This window comes from Papio anubis, chromosome 13 (assembly GCF_008728515.1).
Source record: "Papio anubis isolate 15944 chromosome 13, Panubis1.0, whole genome shotgun sequence".
NCBI classification, from domain to species: domain Eukaryota; kingdom Metazoa; phylum Chordata; class Mammalia; order Primates; family Cercopithecidae; genus Papio; species Papio anubis.
In genome coordinates this window covers 56,014,969-56,030,933 of record NC_044988.1, presented here as the reverse complement: position 1 = coordinate 56,030,933, position 15,965 = coordinate 56,014,969, and the positions used below count along the sequence as shown (strand labels likewise).

Sequence of the window (15,965 nt, the reverse complement as noted above, 5' to 3'; positions counted from 1 at the left end):
AAATTATGCCTTAAGATCATATATGGATTCCTGTATGGTTTGAAATTGCTTAAAAGATAGATATGATCTCTAAAATGTATATATATATATGATGTCTTCTTATATATCTACAAATCTATATATATCACATATATAAACTTGCTATTATTTGAATTGCCATTACCTCAGTGCTTAGGGGAAGCCATGCACATTTGTTTCTTTTCAGTACCCAGAGTTAATTAACATAAGTTATTACAGAAGTTCCCATAAGCATTGAGGCAATTTCTCTATACCTGTGACTATTTAAAGTTTTGAAAACAAAACAGAAGCAGGTAAGGAGGAAGTATGCTTTACTATTGAAGATTTATTAGGTACACATTTAGATTTGTGAACTCACATTGCTTAGGATGAAAGGAAGGACTCTTGAGGATGTCTGCTGTTTGTTAGTGAACTGCCTGCAACAATTACAATTAGCACACACACGAGCACAATGAACTGGGTAGTCAGATTTAGCCAAAATAAACAGAAATAGCCTCTTGCCAAATTTACTTTGAGTAGCCCTTGAACTCTGAGCACTGCTGCCCAGAGCAATATGACTGTAGGTCCAAGTTTGTCAATGACTATGCAAATGTGCTTTCTTCACTTTTACTCTATTGTCATCTGTCTATTACAATGTTGCTATGGCGACATCTTTCCAACATCCCTGTGCTCCTTTGGTATCCTTTAAGGGGAAGCTGTAATGAAGTGGCTTGGCAAAAGAATCCTCTTGGAATTTTTTTTTTTTCAAACGCTACTGAAGACTAGCATGACTTTCCTCTTGTGGGAAATGTATGCAGCGTGAGTTGGAAATGACGGAAATTAATCTGTACTGACTTGGGCAAAGAATGTGAATGTTATTTATTCTATTCCAAACTACCTGAAAATATTCTTTCTGTTCCTAATTTGCAGAAGATAACATCTTAAGGGACACTGAAACTTGTGCGTGTATGAGTATAACACGTGATAGGGGCCCTTGAGCTCATGAGGGAGGGGCTACATGTGGGTGGGGTGAGAAGTATGCTGGAAAGAATGACAGGTGGTGACGCTGGAGCACTTACCATGTGACAGGTGTTACCCTAAGCATGTTGTATGTATTCCTTCATTGAATACCTGTATTATCCTTATTTTATAAGATGAGGTAACAGAGCTTCAGAAAGGTTAGACTCAGCTACTATGGGTCTGTCTGACTCTGATGTTCATCCTCTTAAAAACTGGGGCAGTTTGAGAATGAGATTCCTCGGTGATGAACAGAAATATTGCTTAGGGGCTATGTTTTTGTATCTGGCAGTTTTCTCATATTTGAGTCTTATATTCACAATCGATATCTTTACATTACACAAATGACACAGAATTAGAGTCATTTAATCCAGGGTTGATATCACTAAGTCATGACTATTTATTAAATGTTTCTTACAATATCTGAGATGACTTGGTATTGCAAAAGATTTAAGTGATTTTAGAAGTTCTCACTTCGTAGTTAGTTGCAGAAACCTCTTTTGGAGGAGGGATGTTTTCTCCATATATCTTAATTTCTACTTAATGTATTTCCACACCTCTTTGAAGTGTGTAGTAAGAATGGTAAAATGCAGTACTTCGTCATTTGGTACACTTCAACCAATATGCACTAAGATGTGATCATATGGGGAATAGAAAAATGTGAAAGACCCAATTATTTTTCTGCAGAAGGCAGGAAGCTCATATTTGATTACTGTTACTATGAACTATAAAAACGTTTTAAATGTAGTTTACCCGTAACCATCACCCTGCAAGGGTGATATTGCTCCCCGCCAGTTTACGGAGGAGAATACTGAGGCTTTAAGGTTGTAGACAGACCAAGACCACACAAGTAGAGAGTGGCAGGCTGTGGGTTGGACTTTAAAATCCATGTTCATCCATGACTCCCAGTGTGTTCTAGTAAATCCGCTAGAATCCGAGTATTTTCCAATGATTGATGCTCCGCTCTGTGTCAGGCAATTCGTGGTATCTTTCAACAATCAGAAAATTCTGGGGAAGGCAAATAGTTTCCCCCTCTCTAGGTGCCTTGAAAGTGGCCGTGGTAGACCCACAGATCATCCTTTCTGATCTGACACCTTCTTCACTGCCCTGGCCCGAGAGTCAGTGTCTTTTCTGCAAGGCTGGAAGCCCCCTTAGGACTGGTCATGTCCCATCTCTTTCCGGAGGGAAGATGATCCCAAAGACGACTTTTTTCCCCACGGAGCTGCCATTCCGCAGGCGGCCGCCAGGGGTCCCCGCTCGGCGTCCCCGCGAGAAGGTCGAGCCCCGGCCGGCTGCGCGGCGCGCTGGGTGCATGTGGGGGCTGCTCCGGAGCGGCGGCGGCTGCAGCTGGAGCCAGGCGCTCGCCTGTCCGCCGGTTGGCTCGCTGGGACCGCGCGCACCGGCCGCAGAGTCCCTTGAGTGGATTGGGAAGCGACGCCCCACCTGCCCCGAGCTCACCATTTTCCTCTCGCGCTGGCTGCAGCTGACCCGGCGAAGGAAACCGACCGGGCCCTGGGCTGGAGGTAAAACCCCACGGTGAGTAAGAACCGGCTCCAAGCGAGGGGAGGCGGCGTAGCCCGGTGGCTGCTCGCCCCCGACCTCACCCAGGCGGGCGGCGAGGTGCGGGGCGCACCTGAGCGCGTGTGCAAGAAGGTGCGGGAGGCGGCGGACCGGCCCTCTGCTGGCCGGCCGCGGGCTTCCGGGGCTGGAGTCCGCTTCAGACCCCTGCCGGCGCCTGGGCTTCTGGCCGGCTCCTTGTGTGCACTTCCCGGCAGGAACTAGGGTCGCCCACTTTCCACCCCGGGATCCGTGGCCTTGATTTGAAAAGATATAAATCAATAAGATCGTCCTTCTTTCGGGGTGCAAGTCTCCGAGCCCATCCCCAGCCGCAGACGCATGCAGGGTGCGTGTCGGGCTGTGGGTGGCGGGAAGACAAACTTTTACAAAAGTGCTCCCGGGCTGGGGGACAACGCTTGGGCGTCCTGATCCTGAGGGAGGAGTCTCGGCTTGGGGCAGCGTCGGGGAACTCCACGCTGTAAGCCAGGTCGCCCCCGGGGCTGACGATGCCTCATGGAGGTGGGGAGCGTGTAAAGGCCATACAAATCGCTCTTAACTTTGGGGCCAACAACTGTCAAACATCTGGAATCCCAGCCCTCCCTTTCCCTGAACTGGGGAAGAAGGTGAAAAACCCTTCCACTTTTCTTTGATTGCCCCTTCCCACCTTCAGACCCCTGCTGGGAGGGTAAAGCGCAGACCCCTGGCGCCTGACAAGTACCAGAGACCCTAAATCTCTCAGGATTCCCCCTCGCCCTCTTTCCTGACCCTTTCCCCTAACCCTCCCCGCACGGACCTAGCGACGCAGCCGACTGAGATCGTGGCGAATGGCCTTTTGTTTCTCCGCGTTTCGCCTATTGTTTGCCTTTCCAACATCTGGCAGGGCTTGGGGAGAGAAGGAAGCCCCTCTGGTCCTCCTCCCCGGCCCCCATGCCAGCTCCGGCAGGGGATCCCAGCTGGGGAAGCGGAGGAGCCCGACCCCAGCGAGGCCGCCCCACCCCACCCTTGTGGTTAGAGGGCGGAGGGAAAGTTGTTCCTTCCCCGCCTCCGCTGCTGCCTGTGGCCCGGGGCGCATTTCTCAGATCTCAACCCAGGCGCGCCGCAAAGGGCGCAAATCCGAGAAGGTGCTGCTTTCGAGACAGTGGAATCGTGTTCCGCCCCAATCCAAAGTGTCCCGTGGTTGGTTCCAGAGGATTTCAATCTCTAGCCAAAGGCGTTGGGGCTGGGCTGCTGCTAGGGCAGTGGGAGGGGATCGGGGCACCTTTGGTAGGCGGAAAGCTGAGATTCTCGAGTCCACAAGTTTCCAAGGGCGGGAGGGCAGGCTAGTCGCCAAAAAGAGAATGGAGATGCAAATAACGAGGAAGCCTCCTGACGTTGCCTGGAAATAGTGGTGTGGTGGTTCACTCCGGAATGAACGTGGAGTTCTGGCTTTGAGTACCGCTCCAAGTTTAAATCTCAAGTCCCCTTTCTGCATTGTAGAAAAAGAGGACTCAGAGGACGCAACGCAGATACGTCCAGAGCACAGTTCCTCTTCCACGTTCCCGCGAACAAGTGGCTTAGGATGGCCCTGAGTACCCTGTGGGTGCGCTTGCTGGGTTGCAGGCGCCCCTGTTTCCCTGCACAAGTTAGATGCTTATACATTGTGTTCATTCTTAGTGTGGATTATTGATTAAAGAACTGGGGCAAAAGCAAAGTAGCTACTCTGAGAAGGCAGGGTCCCCAGATGGTGCCCAGCAAGTTGTCTTGCCTCTGAGGGGAGGCTGACTGGGACTGCACCTGTTGCAACCTATACCTCCCCATAGCCTTGCAGTTGACCTGCTGTTGCCAGCTTTTCCTGTGGGATCCCCAGTCAGTCCCTCTTCCAAGGAAGCTCGATTACACTTTTGATTCCTCCTCAACCCAGGGGAAGAAGGAGGCGTCTTAGGAACATTATGATCCATGTACCCACTCAGACATTTTCAGTGGATACCGGAAGCTTGGCTCTGTTCAGTTCCGAGAGTTTTCCCTTTGTCAACTCAACAGGACTTTTGAGTTTCCATTTAACAAAACAGAAGTGAGACTGCTAAGCCAGGAATGTGACACATAGAGCACTTTCTATAGTGATTTCTGGATATTATATCTCTTTACCTTCCCAACGGTGGAACCAGTAAGAGAAAAACAGCACCATCTTTGAAGTACTGAAAGGCATTTTACAAACATTTCATTATGAAAATGAACCCCAAGGAAAGATTCCTTTGAAATTTAGGAGCAGCAACCCAGAAGCAACAAAAAAGACCATAGTTACTCAAGAAGTACCCAAAGGTATCATTAACAAGGTAAAAGAGCATTTCTTGTCTTGGCCTACCCACTAAGGAAAACAGGGTAATTATAATGGAAGTTAAGCTTGTACCGTTTCTTTTAGAATTAAAAATCCCCCCAAAAATCATTATAGGAAAAATAGAAAATACTGATAGGTGAAAATGAATATTAAAGGGGTAGATATTATAAACAAGGTTCCAGTGAACAATCTTATCTATCTGTTTCCTTGGAATAAATTTCTGAAGACGTGATACCTAGGTCCCAGGGACTGATGCATTCTTTAGGATATTGAAGAGTGCCATATTTCCCTGTAGAAAACATGTCCCAGTTTACTTTCTTCCCAGTAATGCACAAAGGCTCCTGTGTCCTATACCTTACACCTCACTCGCATTTTATGTTGTCATTCTCCTTCATTTCTGTCATACTGATGGGAGTGTCTTGTCGTCTAATTTTGCATTTAAAAATGAAGTTAGATTAAACATTTTTCATATTGTCTGTAGTATTTCTTCCTTTGTGATGTCAGTTTGTGCCCTTGCCTTTTTTCCAGTGGAGATGTTATCCTTTTTCTTTTGATTAGATATGCTCTTAAAAAAGCATAGTGTTCTAACTTCTACCCCTACCACACAATCAGAAAATCTGTGTTAACTGGAAGTGCTCAGCTTTCTCAGCCATTCTCTTTCCTTCTGGATAGCAAACACTTGGCAGAACTGCAACCATAAATGACTAAAGTAATTGATATCATTCCAGTAAAGCTATTAGAGAGAACAGGCAAAGGCTTTATTAGAGAAATTCATGAAAAATAGCAAGTGTATATTTTATGCTTAGTAGCTTGCATGTCCTAACTCCTTAACAAGCTTGTAGTACTATTTTTAATTTGGAACAACTCTGCTGATAGTTATTTTTACTAAATGGTTTGCACTAACTCATTTTATTGTCTGATCCTTCTACTGATATCCTGCATATACCATGATCCACAATTTGTTATTGTTGTTTTAAACATTTCTTCTAACTTCTTGGCTGAAATTTACCTCACTTTTATCATAAGATTTTCTTTGGCTATAACATTTGAGCCCTGCACTTGGAATAATCTTGAATCTGAACAGTTTGGCAGCATGTTCTTAATGGCATGAGCAGGAAATGACTTCCAAGGGCAGAACCAGGTACATTGCAGGTACATTTCACCCTTTTTTTGTGCATTTGCATAGCCACAATCTCTGTTAATTCTTGCTTGAAAGTAGATGATTCTGAAATGGGGTAGAGGCGAGAGAGGAAGAGAAAATCCATGTCAGCCAGGTAGTGAATTAATATAGCTGAAGGGCCATACTAGAAAAGTAAATAATCTAGGTAATCTGACTTCAAAGTAACTTTTAAAAAGATAAAAAGATAAAAGATATTAAAGTATTATGTATTATTGGAATAGCTAGTTAAATTAACTCACAGAATGTAGTCTTCTAACTAGGAACATCTAATGTAAAATCGTTCCATATTATGACTCTGGACATTTTATTTCAGGCACATGAAAAACAATAAAAGACAGATACTGTACTATACTTTTCCACAGCATTTTCCATGCCTTTAGATGTAGGAATCAAACAATATACATCAGGAATTAAGAGTGTGCTACATTAGAATCACAGCATCTCAAAGGTTAAATGAGAGCTTAATAGTCATCTAAGTCAACCATCCATCCAATTTCACTATGGATCTTCACTCTTAAAGTAATGAAATACCATTCTACAAACGGCATCAATTCAAACAAACCAAGCTGAGAAGGAAATGGGCCAGAAATGTCAACCTTTTTCCCCTGAGCACGGGGGGGATAATAGAAGGGTATTGACTCTAGGGAGCATGTATAAGCTCTTTAAATGTGCTGAGTTTTCATAGGATAAACAATGTTGGCAGCAAAACAGTTAGGTCATTGAAATGTTATCATTTTGCAACATGCTCTGCTCTCTATTCTCTAGCCATTGTCTTGGTGAAGTTCACAGGTGGTATAGCAAAGCTCTTTCAAAATGACCCAAGAAAAGAGGAAGAGAGAATAGAAGATGATGGAGAGGGAATCTTATTCCTTTAAACCTGTCTTAAAGACTTTCTAAGGAGACTCTTGGTCACCCAGAGGATGGTTGGCATTACCTCTCCTTAGAGAGGTGAATGTCCCTGATGTTCCGAGACTACCAATCCAACTGAGGACAGGCTTACAGGATAGCACAATAACCCTTAAAAAGAAGATGGAGGAGGCGAAGGAGAAAGAGATTTTGGAGGGAAAAGGAATCTTAATTCCAAAAATATACCTTATTTCCTCCTGAATAGAGCTGTGAATTTGTAAAAGTAGTACAAACATCTTCTGATTTCCACTCGGACAATCTCCCAGGCACAGTCACTGTATTTCTTTTCTTTCAGGAAATTGTCTATCCTGTTGAAATATCTCCTCAGTTCGAGGTTACTCAGCCGGGGGACCCTGGCTTCTGAGGGTTTCATCTCATTTTCTTTCATTTCTTTCATGTCTTCATTTTCATTCTTGTCTTCCTCCAAGCATTGGTTCAGGTACTCTGCTTGCTGATCAAGTCCTATTTGGATTTGTTTGACATGTCTCTCTTTCCCAGATTTGAAGGTGTGTTGGCTGAAGATGTTGAAGGTCTGTAGGGACATTTCATAGAAGGCCTTCTTGATGTCCCTCTTCATATGCTGGGTGTATTGTAGAAATTCTTGGGGCAACTCAAAAGCTATGTTTTCTCGTAGACATTCTACAGGAAATGAATTGCTCATACTACTCAGAAGTCTCAGATTTTGCCAGGTGACTCTTCTCAGGTGAACATTCAGTAAGTTACAGTCCAGGGATAGGGTGCCAGCAATGAACGTACCCATAAGGAACTCAAGCCACAGACACTTTTGAATCATGTTGGGTATGGTGCTCATTTTTTTTTTGTTTGTTTCAAGCTAAAAAAAATCCAGAAGATGTGGATTTGACAATGATGTTTTAAGTACTCCTTCACGTGCCTTTATATACCTGAGTATCTTCAGCAGGAGGAGTTTTCTCATTCGTCATTTTACAGTTACGAAGGTTGCGGCCCCTTTCCTTTGCCTCCAAGGCTTTTTTTTTTTTTTTTTTTTTCTTTTTCACTTTGGGTGATTATGCTGACTTTGGAAGTGATACCTGTTTTGTTTTGTTTTGTTTTTTTCTAAAAAATGAGCAAAGTATTACCATTGTGTTACCTTGAATGCCTGGATGATCTATCCCAGCACTAAGGAATCATCATAACAAGACTGATTTCAGAAAGCCAAAAGCTGAGTCCATGCACTCACTCACTCACTCACTCACCCAAATCTATTACATAAGAGGGAGTGATCCTTCATGAAAATATATTTTTTGTACCTGGCGCTATAGCCAAACATCCTGTCTCATTGAGTTAATCATAGACATTGACCAAATGACTGTGATTATTTGATTGCTAGGTCACCAGAGCACAATATAGTTTAGGTTTTTCCGATTTTGTTAAATTAAGCTTCTATATTTGGATATTTTCTCTTTTTGATTTTTCTGGATCCCCAAAAAGATGAAGAATAGAGTTGGTCAATTTAGCATGGCACTCACTAAGTAGAAGACTAAGCTGGCTTGGTTTTCTGTTGCATTAGAAAATATTGATAATCTCTAAATATCCTTTTCTTCAGTTAAATTCATCCTTGACTTAGCCTTCCCTATGCCTCTGATACCTTCCTTAAAAGTCCTGTAGGGGGTTTTATATTTGAGAATATCTTTCTGCCTCATTAACTTCTCTCTTGTAGTATCATTTCTTCTTGCCTGGTGGCTCTGGATTCTGTAAAAGCTTTTGTTTGCTCCTGTGTTTGTTGTGCACTGAGAAGGTATGTGAGTAGGAGGTCACCCATTTAGCTAAGTGAATTCCTAGCTGGACCAATGTTACTGTGGTAATGATGGCTATCTATTGTTTATAGTTTTTATTTTGTTTGACCAAATAACTTTCCTCTGATTATGGTTAAAGCAAATGGATTCTTTTCTCCAGGAAAGTAAAATGGGTTGTCATTAAACAAAGGTAGCTTATTATATCTTCTTACAAAAAAAAGATATACATTAATTTGCAATTAAGTCATTGTACAATGGCAAATAGCCACAATTCCATAAACATGGCAGACTTTCATTGAAAAGTTGGCTTAAAAAGTTCTTGTCTAAATCAGTTGACTCTGCCAAAGGCTAATTGTGGGTAAGTGGGATTTCTTAAAATCCTGGCTTTTGGGAAAGGTTTCTATTTCCTGTGAAAAATAAATTATATATATTATTCTACATGTTCTATCTACATAAATTCTGATTTCATGGGCAGATTTCTTGGGGTGACCAAATTTGAAAAATATTAAGAAAACAAGCCCTTTTATATAGCATTATAAATTGACACAACCTTCCTAGACAGGAAAGTGGTGATATGGATCAAAAGCCTTAAAAGTGTATATAGTATTTGACTCAGCAGTTGTTCCTCTAGGAATTGATTCCCCAGAAATAATGATGATGCCCTTAAAGACTTAGCTGTAAGGAAGTTTGTCACAGTAAAAAATGGAAAACAATTTTAATGTTCAGCAATAAATACTTAAGTAAGCCATCAGTAGAAAACATATATGTAAGCACTAAAAATTATGTGTGAGAATATATTTGGTCACTTGGATAGATACACTTTGTAGCTTAATAAAACAAGCTTATGTTTGCGTATAGAGGCTGATACCGCTTTTGTTAAATATAGACATATGCATATATATACAGAAAAAAAGTCTTGATATACATGCAAAAATTTTGAGTCATTATCTCTAACTGGAAGAATAATGGGTGGTTTTTATTTTTATATTTTTATTTACCTGGATTTTTTAAAGTTTTCTGTGGTCAGCAAGTATTTCTTTTTCTTTTTCTTTTTCTTTTTTTTTTTTTTTTTTGAGACGGAGTCTTGCTCTGTCGCCAGGCTGGAGTACAGTGGCGCAATCTCCTGCCTCAGCCTCCCAAGTAACTGGGATTGCAGGCACGCGTCACTCTGCCTGGTTAATTTTTTGTATTTTAATAGAGATGGAGTTTCACCATGTTGGCCAAGACGGTCTCGAGCTCCTGACCTCGTGATCCGACTGCCTCAGCCTCCCAAAGTGTTGGGATTACAGGCGTGAGCCACTGTACCCGGCCAAGCATTTCTTATTTAATAAGAGAAGGCTGTTTTTAAAAGAAGATACATTAAAAAAGGAAAAATTATTATACATCTGAAATGCAATCAATGCTACTTTATTTGTTTAAACATTTCTACTCTAGAGTATTTTGAAAGAAAATGTGGATTCTCCCTAAGGCTCAGTTCCAATCAGTTGATATGAATAACATACAGTATGTGGGAATATACTATTCTTGCAGCCATGTTTATGCATGTATATATACTTATAATTACACACACACACACATACACACACACACACACAGATTCTATAAAGTGCAAAGCCTCTCTGAGGGCCATAGCTTTTTACATACCTCATATAACTTCTCTACCTAAAACTTCTTGAACTGTTCCAATTAGAACTACTTGTTCCCCATTTTGCTTTTACAATGCCTTGGCCTCCTTAAGCATGGGTTTAAAAAAATAGATACTTGTATAACTGTGGGTCTCCCAATTTAGTGCATTCCCCCACTTCCCTGAAACTGCCCATTGTGCTTAGTATACATTTCACTAGTTTGAGACAGTTCAGTGATACTAATCAAGCTAAAAGATTGTTCAGTTCTGTTACTGTGGTAAGTTCTGCTCATAGGTGTTGGAGATGACTGCACATTTGGCTATTGTCAGTTGTCTTGAAGTTACCTGTATTTTCGGCCATGCACAGTTTTGTCATCTTTAGCCCTCTCACCCCAAATTTCCTAACTTTACTATAATTCCATATTATATTCTCATTTATCTAAAAATGTACTTTTATGTTTACAACATTTCGGCGACTGGCGTAGGTCCTGAAGAAGGAGGAAGAAGTTGTAGTGCATGATCTCAAGGAGCCTGTGGTTGAAGAAGCAGGCATGTTCTGAGTGTTTTAGGCAGGAAGAGTAATTCTTAGGGTTTCCCAAGAGCATGGACTCCATTCCCCATGTTCTGTAACGTTAATAGATGCTGATGTTGACAATATTCATGACAAGGAAAGATGGTTGGCATACACATCTGTCCCTCTCCCATCATTAGGATTGCCTGTCTTCACAAATAAAAATATAGAACACTCATGCAACATTTGGGACATACCTACTAAAAAGTCATTCATTGTTTTTCTGAAATTCAGATTTAACTGGGTGTCTTTATTTTATCTGGCAACCCTATCCACCGTGCAAGCTCCCATTGACCTCTCAGAGCAGAGCTCAGACATGACATCCCCTGCAGAAAGTCATTCCTCTGCTACTTTTCCTCCTCCTGCAGAGTTGCATTTGATTGCATTTCTCTATGCTGGCTTTACATGTGCACATAACCCTAACAAGTATACATGGCAAAGAGGTCACCCGTCATACTAAAACAAAATAATACGGACACACACAAACATACACACACTTGTACACTCACATATAATCACTCTGATTAGAAGCATTATTGAATTATCAGTCACTGGTTATACCTCTGTTCTGTTCTGTAAATACCAGAGGTATTGAATGTATCTCAAAAATATAATCAGAAAATTGAAAACAATGACAGTGTAAGGAAACATGTTGACTCCTAAATTTGTCTGGCATAACTGCTCAGTTTGTCATCAGCAGGCATGCACTGACATGCTAACATGGTTTCCATGATATCTGTTCTTATTTCCCTGGCATGACTTGAGATCATTTATACATGTTCAGGCTTTCCTCAGAGGGAGGGCTGGTTAGCAGGGGCTGCTCTGTTGCTTATGGAATTGTGTGGTGTCTATGTGGATTATGAGGTTAACTGTAATGGACAAGGCAGAATTTGACAAAATGGAGATGAGACATTTCAGTCTAGACAATATAGCTGTGATTCAGTTGAGGGGCATTTGGCATCTGCTGATAAGATTTATTGCTCTCCATGAAAAGACAAGTTTTGAATCAGGGCAAGAGTAACACATTGATCATCCATATTACTCAATCCTTGAATGTACATTGTTCCATTTGTAGGGCCATTAGGCGGTTGAGCCCAGTAGAGAGCCCAGGAAAGGGAAGCCTTGTGTCCAGGCCTAGCAGTACTTCCCATGGGACACGCAGAGGATGGTCACCACAATGTTTTGTGCAGCTATTTTATCCTCAGACGAACCCAGTCACCTCTGGCAACTTGATGTTTCACTCATTCTCACTGCCTCAGCATTGTGGTCAGCCTCATTTGGAGCCAGCTTGTCTTCTGGTCCCTTTCTTGGCTCTTCTTTTAATGATGATCCTTGATAGAGAAACTGATAATGACTATACAGGGAATACTGTGAATATGTGCATATGGTAAAAATTCAAACACCTCAGGGCAAGTGAAAGCTTTGCTTAACAGCTCCGCCTTCTGTCATCCTCCTCTCCTCCCCTGCGGCAACTACAGTTATCAGTTTGGTGTGTGTCCTTGTTTGATACTACTAAGCAATAAGTTCTATGAGGGAAGGTATAACAACTGGCTCGTTTGCTTTCTCTTAAATGACCATAGGGAATAGGAGAGACCTGGATCATATCCATGGGTGGCAGTAGGAGGACTTGTATATATATTTTTTAAATTGACAATACAGGATTATAAAAATTGTGATATGCTTTGAGGTTGAATCCTAGAAGTATATCTTTGTGACTGTATATAGGATATCATTTGGAGATGATGTTAAAAATCTATATTATCAGCCCTTTATGGATATGAGGTCCAGGATAAATTGCTCACCAGACCTGGCCTGTGAGAGAGCCAGGCTATCACAGCACCTGGCCCATAGTAGGTTCTTAATAATTATTTGTTGGGTAACCGAATGATGATAATGAAGCCATGTCTTAATGACGGTAAAGTTATTTGATGGTTTAGTTCTTTTTGTGTAGGGATATGGGAAGGACAAAGTCAGACATTGGGGAAAATTGAGGCATTTACAGAGTGGTAGATGGCAACTTAGGTGTCCATTTAATGTCCTGTACTACTTCTGGTGCATTCTCCTTGGGACTCCCCAAGGCTGGTTAGATCATGAGCACTTTTTGCCTCTCCTCTAGTGATATCACACAGTTTTGTATTGCTTGGGTGATTCATATTTCTTCCCCTCCAGAAGAAAAACGTGTCTTTCTTAGTTTTGTATCCGTGGCACCTCTTACATAGTAAATGTTTGTTTAATCAAAAACTGCCGTGTGACTTCTTATAGTTCTCAAATCTGATTGAGTTATAATCTGTATAGGCAAAACTGCAAGAAGTTCTAAGTCCATTCCTCTCCACCACCCCCTTTTGCCGCTTTTTTGTACATGATGCTCCCTGTAGCTGTCGTTTAATTGTATCAATCTTAGAGGGGCTTTTTGGACAAACTAATATCCAGTTGTCTTTTCCAGCCCAACTGAAGATTATGCATATAGTAACTTCCCACCCAGGAATAATTTGAGCTGTTAGAAAAGAATCCCTGATAAAAAGAAATGTAGCGTGGTGGAATAAGTATTTCAGTAAGTAAATGTGCACCATCAGTAAAACCTACTCTCTGTTTTAGGATTACCAAAACAGCCTCCATCCCCATCCTCATTTCAGTGTTGATTTCCCTGGGTCCTTTTGAGCCCGAATGGGGCTTTTGCTTCTGAGGGTGTTAATAAGAATTCCAGATGGCAGGCATGAAAGATGGATGTCACCTACCAGAATAATCCTCTTTACTAAGTGAATATATGTGGATTTTTTCCTAGACCATGTCCAATAGTGGATATCTATTATGCTAGATAATAGTTGGGAAGAAATGATGAGAGTACAGTGGATGATGGACAGAAATGTCCTCTTGTCTTTAAAAGGAGTTGGCTTTGTAGAGATGAAGACAGTGTCTTCTTTTAATTACTGTCAGCTTGCATGTGGTCATAAGGTTTCTTGACATTTCTGAAGAACAAAGAAAGGTATTATGATAGAAAAATTTAAGTTGGCCTTACTTAGCCTGGCAGAGGATTCACATGCTGCAAATTTAAGGATTTCTTAAGTGTCTTAACAATGCCTGAGGTTGGGGGTGGTATCTGGGAATAATCTTCTAGAGCAAGGGGGTGGAGTAAGGGGGGAGCGGTCTCTTTTCTTCCTGCCAGCCTCCCTCCTCCCAGGTAACCTGAGAAGTTTGGAATGGATTTCCTGAGAGATGCTAGACTTTTTTCCAATGTCTGAAATTAAGTTATTTATATACTCACTTACTTGTTTTCTTTGTTTTCCATTTTATCCCTGGTGTTTAGCACACAGCATACACTCGATAAATATTTACTGAATGAATAGGTATGCATTTCATTATTTTATCTTATGAGTATATTCTAATCTAAATTGAATATCAGATCAGTTCAGTAATTCTACCTCTTTTTTTTGTTTTGTTTTGTTTTTTTTTCTGAGACAGAATCTTGCTCTGTCAGCCAGGCTATAGTGCATGGCATGAACTCTGCTCACTGCAACCTCCGTCTCCCGGGCTCAAGCAATTCTCCTGCCTCAGCCTCCCGAGTAGCTGGAATTACAGGCGTGTGCCACCACGCCCGGCTAATTTTTGTATTTTTAGTAGAGACTGGGTTTCACCATGTTGGCCAGGCTGATCTGGAACTCCTGACCTCAGGTCATCCACCCGCCTTGGCCTCCCAAAGTGCTGGGATTACAGGTGTGAGCCACCGTGCCCAGTCAATTCTACTTCTTGATAGAACCGTGTAACTTTGAGCAAGTCGCTTAAGCATTCTGTGCTTTATCTGTAAGCAAGGCTAATAAGAGTACCTATTTCAAAGTGTGATTGTGGAGATGTAAAGTGCTGAGAAAGTACCTAGTATATAGAATGTGAACAATAAATGATAATTATCATCATCATCTGTTGCCTACAGTGTTAGACACAATGCTAAATTCCAAGAATACAAGGGCAAACAAGACAAATATAGTCCCTTGCAGAGGTTCCTGGAGGCAGTGATACCTACTCTTAATCTTAAAAGGCAAGAGTTGATGAGAGTTTGAACTAGGAGAGTGATAGCAGGTATCAAGACGATAATTACTTAGAAGGTAAGGTTGGCAAGTTTTGGAAATTGATTTGGAATGGGAGGCAGGGGTGAGAAGGAGGAAACAGACTAGGGAGAAACTCAGTTTTCTAGCACGGTATATGGTTGTGCCGCCAACTGAGAGATAGCCTATGGGAGGAGGAGCAGGCTTAGGGGAGCAACTGGTGAGTTCTGTTATAGACAACTTGCTTTGAATTATCTGAGATAGCTAAGTGGAGATGTCTATCCAGCAGTTGGATATGGCTTAAACTAGAGCAGAAGACTGATGCTGGCAGGAGAGATAGATTTGAAGGTATCCACAGAAGCTTTAAGTAATAAGACTATAAGAATCAGTGGGTCTGTCCAGAGACAATATATAGGGAATGGAATGAAGTGGGTCTGTGTCAGAACCCTAAGAATATGCTATGTTACAGTAGGCAGCAGAAGAGGAAACTGGAGAGGATGGTCACAGGCATAAGGAGAATGAGGATGGAATATTCTGTTTTTTGTTTTTGTTTTTTTTTTGTCTCTGCATCTTTGCCCAGATGACTCCACAGAATTCTCATCATAACACTGTAATCCAGCTATTCTTAGTTAAGCTCTATTTGCCAATGTTGATCTAGACCTAATGCCCTCCTGTTGATGTTTAAGCTCAGAAAGAAGAATTAACTCATTGAAGTCTACAGTCAAACCCTTTGGGCTATTTTAGTATATGCCTCCCCTGAAATACATCTCACTGCCAGGCATGCATGTGTGGAGTTCTTGGCAGTCGCCACTTGGACTGCAAGTTCGCCTGGTTTCTTTACTTCTGCCACTTGCGCTGTAGGAGTATGGGGATGAATTCATTTCCCAGGGTTGCCATAACAAATCACCATAACCTAGGTGGCTTAGAACAATGAAAATTTATTCTCTCATAGTCCTAGATTCTGGAAGCCCAAAATCAGAGTGCCATCAGGATAATGCTCCTGCCATA

At 41.8% G+C, this 15,965-nt stretch overlaps 3 protein-coding genes across 6 annotated transcripts in view; 1 reads left to right on the top strand and 2 right to left on the bottom strand.

The window, feature by feature from the left end:
• Positions 1 to 1,383: 1,383 nt before the first annotated feature.
• LOC116270098 lies at positions 1,384 to 4,508 on the bottom strand. Its single transcript, XM_031654764.1, has 2 exons — positions 4,361 to 4,508; positions 1,384 to 3,122 (listed from the first exon to the last, which is right to left on the bottom strand). The coding sequence occupies exons 1-2, from the start codon at positions 4,506 to 4,508 to the stop codon at positions 2,176 to 2,178; spliced, it is 1,095 nt and encodes a 364-aa protein (XP_031510624.1). The 3' UTR covers positions 1,384 to 2,175.
• MOB3B (MOB kinase activator 3B) overlaps positions 2,291 to 15,965 on the top strand; it is a 211,298-nt gene continuing 197,623 nt past the window's right edge. For 3 of the 4 annotated variants that reach the window (XM_017949807.3, XM_003911624.5, XM_017949806.3), the window contains exon 1: positions 2,446 to 2,550. The gene's annotated coding sequence lies outside the window, so the exon portion shown is untranslated. Of the gene's footprint in view, positions 2,551 to 15,965 lie in introns of all 4 variants that reach the window. The other variant, XM_017949805.2, reaches the window with a different exon arrangement.
• On the bottom strand, positions 7,158 to 7,783 carry IFNK (interferon kappa). The gene has a single exon (XM_017949809.2). The coding sequence runs from the start codon at positions 7,780 to 7,782 to the stop codon at positions 7,159 to 7,161; it is 624 nt and encodes a 207-aa protein (XP_017805298.1). The 5' UTR covers position 7,783; the 3' UTR covers position 7,158.